This window comes from Palaemon carinicauda, chromosome 36 (genome assembly GCF_036898095.1).
Source record: "Palaemon carinicauda isolate YSFRI2023 chromosome 36, ASM3689809v2, whole genome shotgun sequence".
Classification (NCBI taxonomy): domain Eukaryota; kingdom Metazoa; phylum Arthropoda; class Malacostraca; order Decapoda; family Palaemonidae; genus Palaemon; species Palaemon carinicauda.
The window spans coordinates 48850603-48868102 of NC_090760.1; the positions used below are offsets into that span (position 1 = coordinate 48850603).

The window sequence follows — 17500 nt, forward strand, 5'->3', positions numbered from 1 at the left end:
ATTTTGTATTTTTTTGACCTTGTTGCCGGGACCTAGTGTGTATATATACCCGATGTGTCTATAATAAAGTACTCTGTTGCCTCCATCCTGCTTTTAAGTCACAACCTACTCTTGGCTCGTCCCACCTACTTCATGCACTAAAACAGGTGATTATCGTCATTTACAAGGTATAACACTTTTTTCAATGCTGTTCATAGAAGCAACATTATACCAAACAGATTTTAACGGCAAATTAAACTTTAATTATTTAAAAACAGAAGGTTAACGAATGGAAATCTCTCTCTCTCTCTCTCTCTCTCTCTCTCTCTCTCTCTCTCTCTCTCTCTCTCTCTCTCTGTATATATATATATATATATTATATATATATATATATATATATATATATATATATATATATATATATATATATATATATATATATATATATATATATACATATATATATATATATATATAATATATATATACATATATAAAATATATATATATATATATATATATATATATATATATATATATATATATATATATATACATATATAAATATATTATGGGAATAGCCCATAAGGATTTTATGAATTTAATCTAATAAACAGAGGGTTGGAAAACAAAAGTACATAAACGAATATAAGAAGAAAGCTTAAAAATGCAGAGTTAATTAGTGACAGCTGATTAAATTTTGGAAAAGAAGTATAACTATGTCAAAAAAAGAACAATTAATTTCAACTTTTATTGCTTTATCTACTGCTTAAGGCTAGACACATACACATGACCGAGTGGAAAGGGAACTACCATCTTTTGAGGGAAATGTAAAGCAGACGTTAATGTATTATTATTATTTTTTTTTTCATTTACAAAAACATAAGGATGTGTCCACAGTAAAAAGTAAGTTTTGCCTCAAAAAGATTTTTGACGGTGTTTATCGGATATATAAGAGTAGTAGGAGTGTTCATAAGATCTTACAATTCTGAACAAAATTAAAACCACAGGGAAAATGTAAAGGTGTTCAGAAGATATATACCATAGATATCTGTATCTACTTCATAGGTTTTCCCTTATTGGGGGGTCGCTCGAACACACACCCCATGATATAGACGAGGTATTGGTGAGGAAAAACCTTGGAACTTGAAAAGTCGAAAGAAACCTTGTCTGTAATACCAAAACCTGAAGAATAGAGGCAGTTTCGCTGTTGGATAGGAGATGGAATTAGGGAGAGAGAAATGAAGATCTAGATATATATTAATCTCTAGCTATGATGAATCGAGCAGATATGAGTGGATATTCGGCCAATCTTTGGGCATTTAAACCCAACAATGATCATTCACTTAATAGATTTGGGATCATTCGTGAAAAAAAATTATAAACATTTAATAGCTTACAATTTTCATAATGTATACGTCCATAACTGTCTCTTGAAATAACGCTGATTACTCATATGTTCTTCGGAAGTAACAATTAATTTAAAAAAAAAAAAAAGAAGAAAAAAACTAAGATATATGCATGACTTTTTCAATAGTTCAACTAAACTTGAAGAAAAGGTCAGTGGAATCTAAAGTCTTCTCCCCACTTTGTGTTTAGCTTCAAGTACTTCTATACAATTAAAGGATGCTTTCTTTCATTTTATAATTCAAAATAATTCCTTCTACAACACAAGTTATATGGTGCCCATTCACTAGCATCCGGCCCTCTATATTTAGGTCCTGATAGGAGGGGCTTTGAAACCCTTTGACTATAAGTAGAGGCCCCTCAAAAAGGTTACACTATCAAGTTATAACAGCTGTAAATTCTCTCTCTCTCTCCCCTCTCTCTCTCTCTCTCTCTCCTCTCTCTCTCTCTCTCTCTCTCTCTCTCTCTCTCTCTCTCTCTCTCTCTCTCTCTCTCTCTCTCTGTCGTTCTGCTCAGTTTATAAGTTAAATTCTTTTTTCGTGAGATAGTTGCTCCATTAGCGCATTAAGTAGTTCACGGACTTGTGAAGGGTTTGTGATATTGATCATACAAAAAAAAAAAATAAATGTAGTAAGATATTAGTTACAAACCACTCTCTGAGGTCTTTAAAATTAGCCTTTACCTCAAAAATACGAAATGACAATTTTTGTTTTTTAATGAATATTGCAATAACAAAAAGGGTCAAATATATACAATCATACTGTTACAATAAATATCTCTTATTGTAAGTAATACAAAGAAATAATATTTCGAATTACTCGTGAAATGTTTTACCATGAGAAGGAATAAAAATTTATAAGTCATCCGAATTTGAGTAACATTTTATTAGAAGAATATAGACAAAGAGAAGTATCTATTTTCTCTTTAAAGAGAATATAGTTAATCTCAAGCTTGAGCAGTTGTTTATAAAAATGAAATAACGAGATATATCACTTTACAATTCTGGATAAGAGTTTTCAGGTTTCTTATATTTGGACGCATGAATAATTTTTTCGTAAAAATGCGCGCTATAGATAGCACTGAATTTCCATATTTCACAGCATTTTCTTAAATATATTCAGGCTTTGGGTCTTCATTCATTTGGTGAAAGGGGGTAGTTGTGATAACCCCAAAGAGACCAAAACCTTTGGTATCTCGTTTTACTCCTAAATATTTAAAAAATTGGGTAGTTTATATCAAGTAAACACCCAGACTAGGCATAAAACGTAACTATTGTTTTTTTTTCTTTATCTATTTACGTATTTCTTTATCTTTTTTTTTTTTTGGGGGGGGGGGGGGCCTAATGGTAATGTTATTGTTGATGTTAGGCATGTCTTTTATTTGTATTAATACTGTTACTAATATTTAGTTTGTATTAATCTGACTTTCTTCGTTGATAAAGATAATCATGTATTTGTTATTATTATCTTCATAGCTGATTATTTATTATCACATTTTTGTATTCCCTTATACTGAGCTTTTATTTTGGCCCACTTGTGTTAGGTTATGTCCAAAATAAATCAAAGAAATCGAAAACATCGAAATTAAAATAGCTGGAAACTAACTTTACAGCGCAGTAATAAAATTAAATGCATAAAATAAAATCTATAACTAGGCACAAAGAATGTAGTACATATTGAATGACTTATGATTATTTAGAGGTGATATGCTTTTTCCATTATGCGAGCTCTAAATAAAAATGAATTAATTAAAAGAGCTTTGCCACTTATATGAGAAAAGGAATGTCCTAAGTAACGTATCCTCTCATAGTATTGGGAGAAAACTGCAATTAAGTATAATGAAGAGAATACCTTAAATAAAACCCCCACACCAGTAAACAAGAAGCAAAGGCCGAACATCAACCTTAACCTGAATAAATATTCGCAACATAACTTTTTTTATGGTAGAAAGGTTCTTGTTCTCGAATCTTCTTGTGTTACGAAACAAACCGAGTTTCCTTCTCTCTTCCCTGTCAGCTCATCGCAGCAAAAGTCGTTGGAAAGCAATCCATGTATCTTGGTCGAGAGATCCCAACGCAATTACAAAGTGGGTGCGAACAAAGAAAGCTTTCTCATCAGCGTCTCATCTTGGGAAATAACAAACTCTGAGCAGGAAATAGCAACATTCTCACCGATATATCTTACAAATAGCTATTTCATATATACTACCATATAATAACTACTTTTTTGATAGTTTTGAACAAATAGCACTAAACGATTAAGATCTATGCAGTAAATGTGGATTTAATTATTTCATTAGAATTGAAGTCTAAAGATTCTTACTGCGGAAATTAGTTTGTCACTTGTGTAACAAATTTCTTTATACATAAACAATGATCTCTTAAATAAATTAAAGTAAGTCCCTCACAAAAGCTAATATTATTAACGGAAATCTGTTTCCATTATAAACATAATTAAAATTTTTGTAAAATCTGCTACTCTTTCTTGTATCTAATCCAATCATTTGGTCTTTTCTCTAGAGATGTGAAACTTATCATAAAAATGGAATGTATCACTATTCTCTGACGCTAATGAGTATTATTTAATTTCTATCTTCGTATGTGTAGGATTGAATAAATTAGTGTAAATTAATCACAGTGCCTTTCTATGGCACAAGGGAATTTTTCCTTCCCACTAAGCAGATAATGTTTCTATGTCATACAAGACTTTCTTATCATAATGAAGTTACTGCTGTTTAAGTTTTGAGTGTAAGGAGAAGTTTAAATAAATGATTGATTCGTTGAACTACAATTTATCTCATTAACAATAAACAAATCCTTCTGATAATTGTTCACCGGCCAAGTGAACGGTGGTTTCCTAATTCCTTTCGGTGAAATAAGGTAAATGTGGGAAGTAACCATTGAATGCAATTGAATTTATAATAGCTTCAATGATGTATAGGTGTGTTTTATTGCCTTATGACAGCGCAATGACATAGACCTAAAATTATAAAACGTGATGATATCTATTGTGATATATATTATTATTTTTTTTTTGCGATATTGCATATGAATAAAGAAACTAATCAAATATGAAATATATACTAAAAATTACTTTAAATCATTGGAATAGTGCAGGAAAATATAGTATTTTAGTTATGGCTCATTGACAGCTTATCCAGATAGCAAGATGGTTTCAATTTGATATATATATATATATATATATATATATATATATATATATATATATATATATATATATATATATATATATGTATATATATATACACATATATATATATATATATATATATATATATATATATATATATATATATATATATATATATATATATATATATATATATATATATGACACTCCTTAAGTGGTTATTAAAACTTTAAAAACTGTGTCTCCCTTTTTTTCAAGTTTCTTTTTACCATTTCCTTTGATTATTTCAACACCATGCACTCCACGTTTCACATTTTAGCTTGCAGTTCCTAATGAATTTATAATTGTTTTGTGTCTATTTCATGTTCTTACTTCATTCAGAGTCTATTATTCTTTTTTTCAGTTATATCGTAAATTTCAAGGTTTTTCGTATATGAAAGAATCATATGATAAAGGATTTTTTTTTTCATATTGCGTAGCTATCTAACTAGCTACTTCTCTCCAGATTCGGTCAATTATTCCAGTTTATCTTGTAAATTCTGATTCTTCCGTAAAGTCATTTGGGAAGAGTTTCTTTTGTTGTATGGACAACTCAAGTCGTCTAATTATCGCTTTCTTTGTTTCGAGTTTCTTTTCGATAAATAATCTATTTCTGATGTTGTTGATATTTTAAAAGAAGGAGATATCTCCCCAGTGTTATCTATTTATAGGAGCTGCTCTCTTTTTTCTATTATTATTATTATTATTATTATTATTATTATTATTATTATTATTATTATTATTATTATTATTATTATCAAAATGGTAATAATAATAATGATTATTATTATTACTACTATTATTATTATTAATATCATTATTATTAATATAATTATTATTATTATTATTATTATTATTATTATTATTATTATTATAATTATTATTATTATTATTTACTATTGCTATTTCTATCATAATCAAAATGGTAATAATCATTATCATTATTATTATTAATTATTATCATTATTAAAAATAATATTAGTAGTAGTAGTAGCAGTAATAGTAGTAGTAGTACTACTACTAGTAGTAGTAGTAGTAGTAGTAGTAGTAGTAGTGGTAGTAGTAGTAGTAGTAGTAGTAGTTATAGTTATGTTTCTAATGATGATTTTCTTTCATTTGACTATTAATAGATGGAGTAGAGCGTGAATGTCTAGCTATTCATTAAGAATTTAAATAAACACTTCTCAAAAATATTATACTAAAAGGACCTGTTACTTCTCAGATATGATGATATACTATTTTTCATATTATGACAGGATCAATATATTTAGTCTCACAAATAACCGTTTCATTAAATGTAAAAATCTGCATCATTATTTATTTAAAAAAAAATAAATAAAGCGCATTTAACTTCACTTAACTAATTTTTTTCACATACAAAGAAAATATTTGTTTTATGTAACTTTATTACTAAATTTCTCAATAATATATCCATTTAAAAGACCAGCTATTAAAGCTGCTGATCATGATAAAATGAGGAAGCACGTGTATATATTTGAATCAAAATTTTACAGAATCAAAATAAAGATGAACCATTTGTACCGGTGTTGAACTTGTTGATAGACTTGATATGTCACAGTGGTTCAACAATACTGCAAGTCCCCAAGTTTCTGAGAGAGAGAGAGAGAGAGAGAGAGAGAGAGAGAGAGAGAGAGAGAGAGAGAGAGAGAGAGAGAGAGAGAGAGAGAGAGAGAGCAGCGTTATCCCGTTTATATTGTAAGGGGAGTTGAAGAGGAATTAATATGAGGAAAGCAACCAAACCGATAACTCCATTTAGAGTCAAAACATGTTTTTACAGGGCCCCAAGGGGTCATAAAAAAATAATAATTACATGGTTAAATTTAACGCTTTTGATCAGTTAAACAAAAAAAGGCCTAGAAAAAAATAATGTGATAAGATGATAATGAAGCTTAAGTTAACTTTTTATATTCCGACTTTTTTACTTTGATTCCGATGGCAGTTGCATTGTACAAGAAAACATTGACAGGGCATACTTCTTTATTCGTATATGAGTGGCTTACTGCCCGGGCATTATATGGCTTTCCATTTCAGCAGACATGCTTGTAAAGGAGGGTGCCCTGTATTACATAGTTATACTCTTGGCAGGTCATCTTGTAAGATATACACAGGTTTTAGGCTGCCAATGGTGATCTAATAATCTTTACCATAAACATTGAGTCGGAAGGCTTTTGAAATACAACAGATGACAAAGAATGAGGCCATATATGTGGGTGTAAGCGACACCTTCTAAGTTTCTATACTCATGAAGATGAGTGTTATATTACGCAGGTCTTTCAGTATGTGTTACTTTGATGAAGACTGGTAAGTATGACGTCAGGGAGATCCTGGGAGGTTATGGTGGATGGAAAAAGAATCTACAGGGAGCCCATATAGGTAGGTGTATACAATTTTAGAGACTTGGCCATCCATGGTGTCCTTGGGAGTGGTCCCTGTCCGAGAAGGACCTAGGAAAGTTGTGGAAACCAACGCCACTCAGCGCAGCAGGACATACAAGCTAGTTTTAGGGTAAGACGAAAACGTTCCACCATTCCATTAGCTACAGGATTGCAAGTGGTAGTCTGATGTAGGATCATGATGAAAAAATTTAATATTGATGTTCAAAATTGATAGGTGATAGTGTCACACCTGTTTCATGTAATATGTAATAAAATAGTAATGGCGAATCTTTCTATAAATGCCTAAAGCAAGGTAGTAGCACCTAAGACAAATGTTGCATGTTGCATGGGGATGGCTTAGTCCAGCGAGTAGAGCAATCAACGATTGTAAGAAGATGACAGTGTCCTTGTGACATTTGTCAGGGGTCAACAATGAATGTAGACAAAAGATAGTAGATGTTGATGAAAAGAGCCCACACTATAATCCAAGTGTTAGTGCACTTCTGAAATTCGATATGAAATAGGTGTTCTTTAGGTTTGGAGTATATTTGTACCAGGTGCGTAAAAGGTCAGATTGAAAAACATGTCACATAGAGTCAGCTTTCTATGGAAGTTGCCTACCAGTATTAAAATCAAAGTGGATTGCAGCATTCTAGTTATCAAAGGCTAGATCTTCACTGAAGAGACATGTAGAATATCCTGCAGGTTGTTACTTTCGGTCCTTCTTCTAAGGTCTCTTTATCCGTACCAGTTGGGCAATAGCCAGCGTCTTTCTGGAAGTGGTATCATTGACAGGATTCAGTTTACCAAGAATGTGTTGGAAAGTACAGTAGTATAATTATATGTCAGAGAGATGTCGATATTGACTGGTGGACTAGTTGCCTGTCTAATGAAGGAGTCCATAATGGGTATCTGGTCAGCTTGAATGAACAAGTACATATCTAAGAAGTGGTGGAAGTAATTGAAAGCCTATATAACACCAGCAGTTTGTAGTTGCTTGTAGTTTAGCAAGAAACCACCTTGGAAATTTTCCTATTGAAAAAAGCCAATAGCCGGTAACAGTCATTGATATTTTGCATGATTTCCACCCTTAGAGCAACATCACAGACATCGTGTAGAATAAGAGTGCTGTTTCAGGGGAAAGGTGGAAGCAGTATCAGTTGAAAGGGTTTTCTTTGAGTTGAAGAAGCCCGATTCTAGATGGGGACTGCACTTCATGGTTTGAGACCTCCCGTGCGTGATTTGTAGGTGGTTATGGTGATGACTGGCAAGAACCATTGATAGTATTTCACCTTGCCCAATATTCTCTGCATGCATTTACAATTGAGGGAGTGATTAATTTTTGCACTGCTTCTAATTTATTAGAGAGGGGGGTGAACGCCGTTAGGAGTGATGCAGTAACATACTTTTGTCATACCTGATTCCAAGGAAGGTCTGTTTTAGGTGTTCATATATTATGTAAAGATGATGTAGGGTAAAATCTTTATAGGGGGAGAATATCAGCATGTCATCTATGTAACATACACAGAAGTGGAGTCTTTGAAATATGGCCCCGCTTAACGAAAGCTACAGCAGAAGTCTTTAAAAGTAAAAGTATATGAAACAAAGGGGTTGGTGATGGCGGTCATGAGGATACCTTCTGGATTAATGGGCAACTGTGAATACCCTTACAGGACGTCGACGGTCAAAAATAATTTAGCAACATAAAGCTAAGTAGTGATGATGCTGATAATGGGAAATTTTAGTGGTTTGGCTCCGCCTGCATGTCAAGACGCCTGTAATCACCAAAAAGGTGAAGGAACATTTCTTCAATTTTGGTGATTGGGCACTTAGCAGCTGCCAAAATGATCTAGTGTTAAACGTGTGAGTCATGCAAACGCGTAGGTCCTGTCATTTTGATAGGGTGATAAATACAGCACTTGGAAGTATCTCTGGTCATCTGGCATCGTTTCGGGTATAAAAAGAGGGAATATAAATGGAGAGAGTGGGCAAAGCCATTCATGGGACTGCTGATGTGATGCATGAGATTAGAGGGAGCAGGTGATAGAAGTGTGGCTGAGTAAGAGCAAGCGTCGAGAAAGCTTTTACATATGATATTAATGAATTCATGTATTTCCATCTAAATGTAGATGAAAGAGGGTAAGGTTAATCTCACACATATTACAGAAATAAACAGAATATAAAATCAAATTGGGATATGTCCTATTATAGCAGCATTAATCATTCTTTTACATATTTTAGGAGTATAGTTTTAATTCATGACTTTTTTTTCCTTAATCATTAAAATATGAAATAAATATCCAGCTACCATGTGCCTTATACCAAAAATTATCATCGCAGGAAGAACTGTTTGTCTTTGGTCATAACTACACTGTCAGGGAATTCCTTAGACATTTTTCCCTGGTAAAGATAGCACTGCTTATTTGTGATTAGGTATGGTAAAACAAACAGAAATTTAGAACCAAAGTTTAATTACAATTTATAATTTATTAACACTATGGATTATGAAATTGAAAGATATAATACTGAAATAAAGAAATAAACAAATGATGAACAATAAAATTATTAATTAACTTTTCTGTCTGACACCCTTTTAACATCCATTACAAAAATAATAAATCACCAAAGGTCTTGTTACGAATAAATACCTCAACAATTGCTCGAGAAAAATAACCCATACAACACAGAACATAACACAAGTCACTGTTCATGGGTCTCTGACATTTATCATACGCTAAATAACACCAATTTGGATTTCGGATTCAGAGTCACCTATATAACGTATGCTTCGATGTAACAGCGGGAACCTGTGATTATAGTTCGAGTATTTATAAAAAGTGCATCTCTTGGTTCGGGATTGCTTAAGGTCGTGCACTGTTTCCCCAAGGGTCGAGGATTACCCTAGCTGAAAACGAAAGAACATACCTTGTGAAATTTAACTACACTTATGATTAATATCAATTCGTAAAGACTTAATTAAATATGCACTATAACAATTTTAGATACACTTTTAAAGACAAAAATTTTAAAGATTAACACATTTCACAAAACTGATAACAATATTCCATATAAACACAAGCAGTTAATCCACTTACTGCACGGCTAGGTGATTATAACGTGACTAAAGAAAATACAAAATTAATCTTTCAAAGTCTATTATGAAAATGAAAATACAAGGATAAAATCATAAACAGAAACTTCACAAATACGGTAACTTCAAAACCAATCAATAGATGGCGTTACTAACATGAAATTCCCTTACAAAACCCCCCATTAAGCCTTTTATATATAAAAGGTAAATAACATGGAATTTCTTAGATAATACAAAATACCTTAACCTCTACTTAACAAATCAGCAAATATATTATTTGTACCCTTCACATGAACAACAGAGACAGAATAAACTTGTAATACCAAAGACCAACGCATTAGTCTATCATTACTAGACTTTGAAGTCTCTAAATACATGAGTGGCTTATGATCACTTTCCAAGAGGAATTTTCTCCCCATTAAGTAGTACTCAAACTTCTTTATTCCACATACTATGGCCAAGCATTCTCGCTCGATAGCTGCATATCGAGTCTCGGGGGGAAGAAGTTTCTTGCTTGCGAATGCTACTGGATAAGGTTCACCGTCTATATACTGCAGCAAAACTGCTCCTAGACCTGTAGACGATGCATCCGTTCTCATTAATCTAATATACGTCGCACAAGCTGAGCTTAGGCCAAAAGGTAATCTTACATATTGCATTAGTCCAAGATTAGTTGAAAAGGCTGTATACTTGCGACTTTCTGGTGTTAGAGGAATCTGATGATATGCTTTGCAGATATCAAGTTCTTCTTTCTTTTTGACGAGCAATGCAGGAGATGAATAATTAGAAGATGATTGCTCTATTATTCCAAGATCAAGCAAACTTTTTACTTCGTCATCAAAATCCTTAGTTAAATGAGCTGGAATTGGATAATATTTACGAACAAAGGGTTCGGTAGTCTTAATCTTAATATTATGCTCTTGTAAAGAAGTTTTACCTGGTTTATCTGAAAATACATGTTTGTACTTCTGACATAAGTTACGAAGATCATCTTTCTGTACATCTGAAAGATTATGGTTTATGTTGCATGTACTCTGATTGGTATCCACAGTTTCAATTTTCAGATAATCATCCTCATCAGCAATAATAACAGCAACTTTGTTAACATGAACAGTGTTTATCATTCCAGTCATATCTTCATCTGCTACATGTAACATATTAACATTCTCTCTACGGTAATATTTCTTCATAAGATTGATATGATACAGTCTCTTCTTACCTTCTACGTTTACCCAGTAGTCAACTGGACCATGCTTATCAATTATCTTGTATGGACCTCTCCATGAGAACTGCAATTTACCTTGTTTTTCTGGAATAAGCAAAAGTACTTCATCATCAGCTTTAAATCGGCGCTTACTACTCTTCAAATCAAAATAAGACTTATATGTACTGGAAGATATATTCATGTTTTGAACAGCCAAATCAGAAACATCGGACAACTTTTCACGTAGTTCCAAAGCAAAAGAATAAAGATCAGTTTCCCCTGCAGACATATCCGAATTTGTCCATAGTTCCTTCAATATTGTCAAGGGACCTCTCACTTGACGGCCATATAAAATCTCAAATGGTGAGAAACCTGTTGTATCACTTGGGATTTTCCTCATGGCGAACAGTGCTGCTGGAAGGAAACGATGCCATTGATTATGTTTTAACTCATATTTTCTTCAATATACTCTTTAAAATCTGGTGTTGCCTTTCTATTCTTTCATCGGCAGCAGGATGATAGGGGGTACTGAAAAGAGGTTTGACTACTAATAACTTGTGTACTTGCAACATAAGTTCTGATCGAAATTGTGGTCCTCTGTCAGAAAGAATTTCCTTCGGCACTCCCACTCTGGAAAAAATAGATATTAAGGCTTCTGCAATGTCTTCAGATGTTATGTTCTTCAAAGCGACTGCTTCCGGGAAGCTTGAAGCATAATCTACCATAGTCAGAATATATCTATGCCCTGCTTCACTAGGAGGAGAAATCGGGCCCACTAAGTCAATAGCAACTCTATAAAATGGCGTAGAGATCACTGGTAATTTAACCATCTGAGCCTTCTTTACTTTTCCAACAAGAGAAGATTTTTGGCATAAATCACAAGATTTGCAATATTTATATATGTCAGACGTCATACCCTGCCACCAGAAAATTTCATTAATCTTATTAAAGGTTTTCCTATGAGAAAAATGTCCACTTACCGGAATATCATGCACAAGGCGCAAAACTAATTTTATGCATTTAACTGGTACAACCAACTGTTCCTTTCCCAGTAACTGAGGGTTTTTACATTTCTGTATTTTCCTGTAAAGAAGTCCATTTCTCATCACGAACTCGTACTGCAAACCATTCTTGCAACATTTGACATCTCCAGACTGACTCATTTCTCTTGCATATTTCAAAGCTTCGCAATTCTGCTGTTCTCTAAGAAAAGATTCATGATCAATGGATATATCAAATGGTTCTGGTAAAGAAAGAGGGTGTACAATATTTTTTCTTTTTACCTGTGCTCTCGTTACTGCATTTACTTCCATGGAAGAATCCGTATTTTATCAGAGGAAACAAATTATGGTCCTGAACACCTGGAATATTGCCTAATAAGACAGTACAGTACTTTATTGGAGCCCGAACAGCATTAACCCAACCTGTAAAGAGATTACATTTCAAATAAATCTTGACAATAGGGAATCTGTTCCTCCTGCCCAAATAATCAATAAGAGTAGAATATGAACAATTTGTTCCAGGATCAGGAATCAAATCCTCTGATACCACTACTCTTGTACAACCTGTATCTCTAAGTATTGTAGATACTGTAACACCATTCACTGTTCCACATACCATAGGTCCACATACTCCAGTGTTATCAAGAACTTGTCCTATCTCAAGAGAAGATTCAGATTTCTTTTTGGGTACCTTGTTAGGACAGTTTCTCGAAATATGTCCACTCTGACCACAACCGTAACATGCAATCTTACCAGGACGGGACGAACTAGTTTTCTCTGGTTTATCACTCATACTGATCTTATCACTGGAACTAAATAAATTCGCATTATGCCTAAAGGACTTCTGCTCATCTTTAGGATAACATTTGTGTGCTGAAGCATATGTGTCTGCCAATAATGAATAATCCTCTGGAGTTCTAGGTTTACGCTCCTTAAGGAAAAGACGCATTTCCTTGGGTAAAGTAGACATGAACTGATCACAGACTATAATGTTTCTCAAATCTTCGTAGTCTTTCGTTATCCTAAGACTATTTATCCACAAGTCAAAATTTCGAAATAATATATTCAAATATTGTTCATATGTGCTCTTGGAATCCATTTTTGCAGTTTTAAACGCTGTTCTGTACCAGTCACTAGTCTTCTTGAATCCTTTCAAAAGAGCTTCCTTCAATGATGCATAGTCACTTGTAACATCATCTGAGAGCGACGTGTAGATATCTAATGCCTTACCTCTTAAAAGTGAAGCCAACTGAACTGACCAAGAGTTCCGTTCCCAGTTGAGAGAAACTGCTACCTTTTCAAACCTTACTAGGTATGCGGTGATATCATCAGTATCACAAAATGGAAGAGGTCTAGCAGTATCCACAGCAACTGTTACATGGCTAGGGTTAGATGTTGCTCCTCTGATCTTTTGCAATTCAAGTTCATGTGCCCTCTGCTTTTCATTTTCTTGGTATTTAATCATCAAAGCCCTTTCTTCTCTTTCAGCATGCCTTCTATCACGCTCATCACTATCTTTGATTTTCTTCTCTATAAAGTTCAAAAGAGCTTCATCCGAGAGTCCCATGGACAAACCTTCATCCTTCCAGAATTTATAGAATTCCATTTTAAATTATCCAGTTTTTAACCATTGCCTACAAACAACTTAATTTAAGAAACATTAAAGATACCTGTTACACAATGACAATAAGCGGGAACTGAATTGTACAAGAAATAATTATTATGAATAAAGGACAATCACACACTTTCATTAAATAACAGTAACCATTCACACAAGCATCAAGATTCAACAATAAAGTTAATAAAAATAAATATGAAGTATAATACAATAACTTTAAAATTGTCAAACCAGTATATCTCTAGAGTCAACTGGACTCTTACGTAACAACTATGTTACCAGACACTATTTTAAGAATTCGGTTTACATTCCATTAACTATCGGAAGTCTCCCACTTGCGACCTTCCAGCCGTATTCTTAAAATGGCCACATACTCAAAGTAAATTTCCGCCACCCCAATTAATTGCACTTTTAAGTGTTGTAATAGAAAATAAATGACTATCACCAAACCAATCACAAAGTAACGCAGGCCAGTATTAACAAGGAAATATTTAAATTAGCCCTGGTGAGCACACCACTTAATGTCAAGGAATTCCTTAGACATTTTTCCCTGGTAAAGATAGCACTGCTTATTTGTGATTAGGTATGGTAAAACAAATACAGAAATTTAGAACCAAAGTTTAATTACAATTTATAATTTATTAACACTACTATGGATTATGAAATTGAAAGATATAATACTGAAATAAAGAAATAAACAAATGATGGACAATAAAATTATTAATTAACTTATCTGTCTGACACCCTTTTAACATCCATTACAAAAATAATAAATCACCAAAGGTCTTGTTACGAATAAATACCTCAACAATTGCTCGAGAAAAATAGCCCTTACAACACAGAACATAACACAAATCACTGTTCATGGGTCTCTTGACATTTATCATACGCTAAATAACACCAATTTGGATTTCAGATTCAGAGTCACCTATATAACGTATGCTTCGATGTAACAGGGGGAACCTGTGATTATAGTTCGAGTATTTATAAAAAGTGCATCTCTTGGTTCGGGATTGCTTAAGGTCGTGCACTGTTTCCCCAAGGGTCGAGGATTACCCTAGCTGAAAACGAAAGAACATGCCTTGTGAAATTTAACTACACTTATGATTAATATCAATTCGTAAAGACTTAATTAAATATGCACTATAACAATTTTAGATACACTTTTAAAGACAAAAATTTTAAAGATTAATACATTTCACAAAACTGATAACAATATTCCATATAAACACAAGCAGTTAATCCACTTACTGCACGGCTAGGTGATTATAACGTGACTAAAGAAAATACAAAATTTATCTTTCAAAGTATATTATGAAAATGAAAATACAAGGATAAAATCATAAACAGAAACTTCGCAAATACGGTAACTTCAAAACCAATCAATAGATGGCGTTACTAACATGAAATTCCCTTACATACACCTCACAAAACGATAGACTGAAATTCCTTCAGTGAAATAAGATATGATTTGGATCAAAATCCTAAAGAAAAACTAATGTGATACTCCCGCTACTAACATAGTAAGTAACATTTATCGCAGTAAGTTTGTTCAAAACGGTTTGCATCCATTAATACCATGCCTAAGTATGATATCACATTATGAAGTGTTAAAGAGGTTCTCAACCTCATTAAGTGAGTTTTTGTTCCAATTATTTTTTTCAAGCTATATGTCGAAAGAGTAATTCACAAAATGGTTCCTAATGGATCATTTTTATCTAATATTATGCCTTTTAAATAACTTAGCATTTCTACGATCTGTGACGGGCAGAGAAAAGGTTGTGACTCAAAGACAGGATGAAAGCAACTGAGTGAATTTATTATAAAACACTCACCTGTATATATAAAAGCTCAAGACAACAAGAAATTTCATATTCAAAACAGACACCATTACCGATGAAAAAAACAGACATGTTTATTCTGGTTCTTTTTAGTGCGAGAGAAGAGCAAAGATATAAGCATAATATATACACAAAATGAATTATGTACGTTCGTGTGACACACGGTTGGTACATGGCTCCCCCCCTAAAAAGGACATACTGTACATGTTAAATAGGCCGCCCTGATCTAGAGAGGCGAACTATAGGCGGGTCATGTGGCAAGAGATGAGCAGGTTTTAGATGATCAATGGAGACCGAGTCTTCTTTGCCATGAATGTTTAGTATGAATGCTTTCGGACTGCGTCGGATCACAAGGAAAGGGCCAGTGTAAGGGGGCATTAGCGGTGGCTTGCTGTGTCGTTGCGGAGGAAGACGTGCGTTGCAGAGTGCAAGTCTGTTGGTATGTGATGCTTCGCTGGGGGATTGTAAGTCTAGCGGCGTGGTGTAAAGGAGTGGTCCTTGGTCTCAGGAAGACCCAGGGAAGCTGAGTAAACCAGTTGTAATACTTGCAGCGCGACATTAAAGCTGCTTTGAGGGTGCGATGAAAACGTTCAACCATTCCATTGGCAGCGGGGTTGTAGGCCGTTGTATGATGTAGGGTGATGCCCAGGAGATTCACTAATGATGTCCACAATTGAGAGGTGAAAGTGGTACCCCTGTCAGAAGTAATATGCTCAGGGATACCAAATCTTGAAATCCATCCTGAGAGTAAGGCAGATGTACATGAGGCGGATGTTGCAGTTTCCTTGGGAATGGCTTCAGGCCAACGAGTGGAGCGGTCGATGACGGTAAACAGGTAATCATGTCCTTGTGATGTGGGTAGGGGGCTACAACGTCAATATGAATATGTGCGAAACGACGCTGAGGTTGAGGAAATGTGTCCACTCCTGAATCCGTGTGTCGATGTACTTTGGAAGTTTGGCAAGAAGTACAGGCGTGGACACAGGCCTTAGCATCCTTAAAAATGCCATGCCAAATGAACTTCATCTTCAGCAGCTTTGCAGCAGAGTGACACGAGGGATGTGAAAGGCCGTGAATTAAATCAAACACCTGCCGGCGCATGGGAGCAGGCATCCAATGTCACGGTCTACCAGTATTGACATCACAGAGGAGGGTGGTGTTGGAGTTTTTGAGTGGGAAGTCTTCCCAACGGAGGGACGTGCAGGATGTTCTACATGCTTGATACTCTGGATCCTGTCGTTGGGCTTCAGCCAGGGCATTGTAATCCAATCTCAGATAAACGGAAGCCAACGTGTTTCTTGACAGGGCATGGGCAACGGGATTAATTTTCCCAGGAACGTATTGAAGGGTGCAATTGTATTCAGCCACGGAGAAGAGATGTCGGCGTTCCCGGGCGGACCAGGCATCAGACTGTAGAGGGAAGGTGTGCACCAGAGGTATGTGGTCTGTGCGAATGATGAAGGGTGTACGTTATAAGAAATGGCGAAAGTGACAGACAGCCAAGTGCACCACCAGCAACTCGTTATCAACTGTAGAATAACCCGATTCTTCCTTGGACAGTTTTCTGCTGAAGAAGGCCAATGGGCGGGGCAAGCCGTTCACCACCTGTTTGAGTACTGCACCAATAGCGACGTCGCTGGCATCGGTGGAGAGAAGAAGAGGGGCTTGTGGGATAGGAAAAGTGAGAGCCGCAGCTATTGATATGGCCTTCTTTGCATTGCAAAAGGCCGCTTCTTGAAGGGGACCCCACTTCAGGTCCCTTGACTTGCCCTTGA

General features: G+C 34.5%; 1 protein-coding gene across 1 annotated transcript; it reads right to left on the minus strand.

Moving 5' to 3' along the window:
* Positions 1–7644: 7644 nt before the first annotated feature.
* LOC137628610 (uncharacterized) lies at positions 7645–13039 on the minus strand. The gene is made up of 3 exons (XM_068359764.1): positions 11281–13039; positions 10514–11064; positions 7645–7743 (listed from the first exon to the last, which is right to left on the minus strand). Exons 1-3 carry the CDS (start codon positions 11663–11665, stop codon positions 7645–7647), a joined length of 1035 nt encoding a protein of 344 aa, XP_068215865.1. The 5' UTR covers positions 11666–13039.
* Positions 13040–17500: the final 4461 nt, after the last annotated feature.